A 900-nucleotide genomic window follows, 5' to 3' on the forward strand; every position below is an offset into this window, starting at 1 on the left:
GCTCTACGCGCTCTCCCTCGTCCTCGCCGCCCCCGCCATCCTGCTGCACATGCACACGCTGCGCCTGCTGCCGCGCCGGCCGCTGCTGCTCGCCTCGGGCCTACCGCACCACCCACGGGACTGAACCCACACTGGGTTCGGCACTCTGGAGGTATGGGACTAGGCCTTCTCTGCTGCGGCGCGACGTCCTCCCTCTGCGCCGCCGCGTCGCGGCTCGCGCTCCTCCTCCTCTGGACAGCGATGCACGTGCTGGGCCCCGGCGTCCTCGTGCCAGCCTCCTCCCTCGCCATGGCGTCGTGGTGGCAGGAGCGGCGCCACCTGCCGCGCGCCGCCGCGCGCCGCCGCCCCGCCTGCTCACGGCCGGCGGTGGCGGCGGCGGTGGAGGGGGGCGCCGCGGTGGGCTGCATGCTGCTGCTGCCGGCGCTGCTGGCGCGCGCCGTGGACCCGACCGCCGGCGACGGATCGTGGCGTTAGAAGCGGAGTGCGAGTCTTGTCTCCCCAAGCAGCGCTCGAGAGGACACGGACTCAACACGCCTCATCTCGCCACATCTCGCCACACCTCCCCACACCTCCCCACACCTCCCAACATCTCCCCACACCTCCCCACACCTCCCCACACCTCCCCACACCTCCCAACATCTCCCACTATCTCCCATTATCTCCCACTATCTCCCCACATAGGGTCGTGGCGCGCCGCGCTTCTCTGGCTCGGAATCGCGCTCGCCGTCGCCGCCGCCGCCCTGGGCGCGCTGCACTTTGACGCGGGCGCGGCGGAGCGCGAGGACGCGGTCACTGATATGGGCGGTGTCGAGGTGTGCCCACCTCTCTCTCTCTTCTCTCTCTCTCTCTCTCTCTACACTCTCTCTCTCTCTCTCTCTCTCTCTCTCTCTCTCTCTCTCT

At 70.0% G+C, this 900-nt stretch overlaps 1 protein-coding gene across 1 annotated transcript in view; it reads left to right on the forward strand.

The window, feature by feature from the left end:
* EMIHUDRAFT_452749 (hypothetical protein) overlaps nt 1-900 on the forward strand; it is a gene marked incomplete at both ends in the record, with an annotated part of 4,896 nt that overhangs the window by 1,613 nt on the left and 2,383 nt on the right. The window contains 2 exons of the mRNA XM_005762322.1: nt 164-246; nt 682-812. Of these exons, the coding sequence (XP_005762379.1) occupies nt 164-246; nt 682-812 (214 nt within the window). The remainder of the gene's footprint in view (nt 1-163; nt 247-681; nt 813-900) is intronic.

Source organism: Emiliania huxleyi (assembly GCF_000372725.1).
Source record: "Emiliania huxleyi CCMP1516 unplaced genomic scaffold EMIHUscaffold_68, whole genome shotgun sequence".
Classification (NCBI taxonomy): Eukaryota; Haptophyta; order Isochrysidales; family Noelaerhabdaceae; genus Emiliania; species Emiliania huxleyi.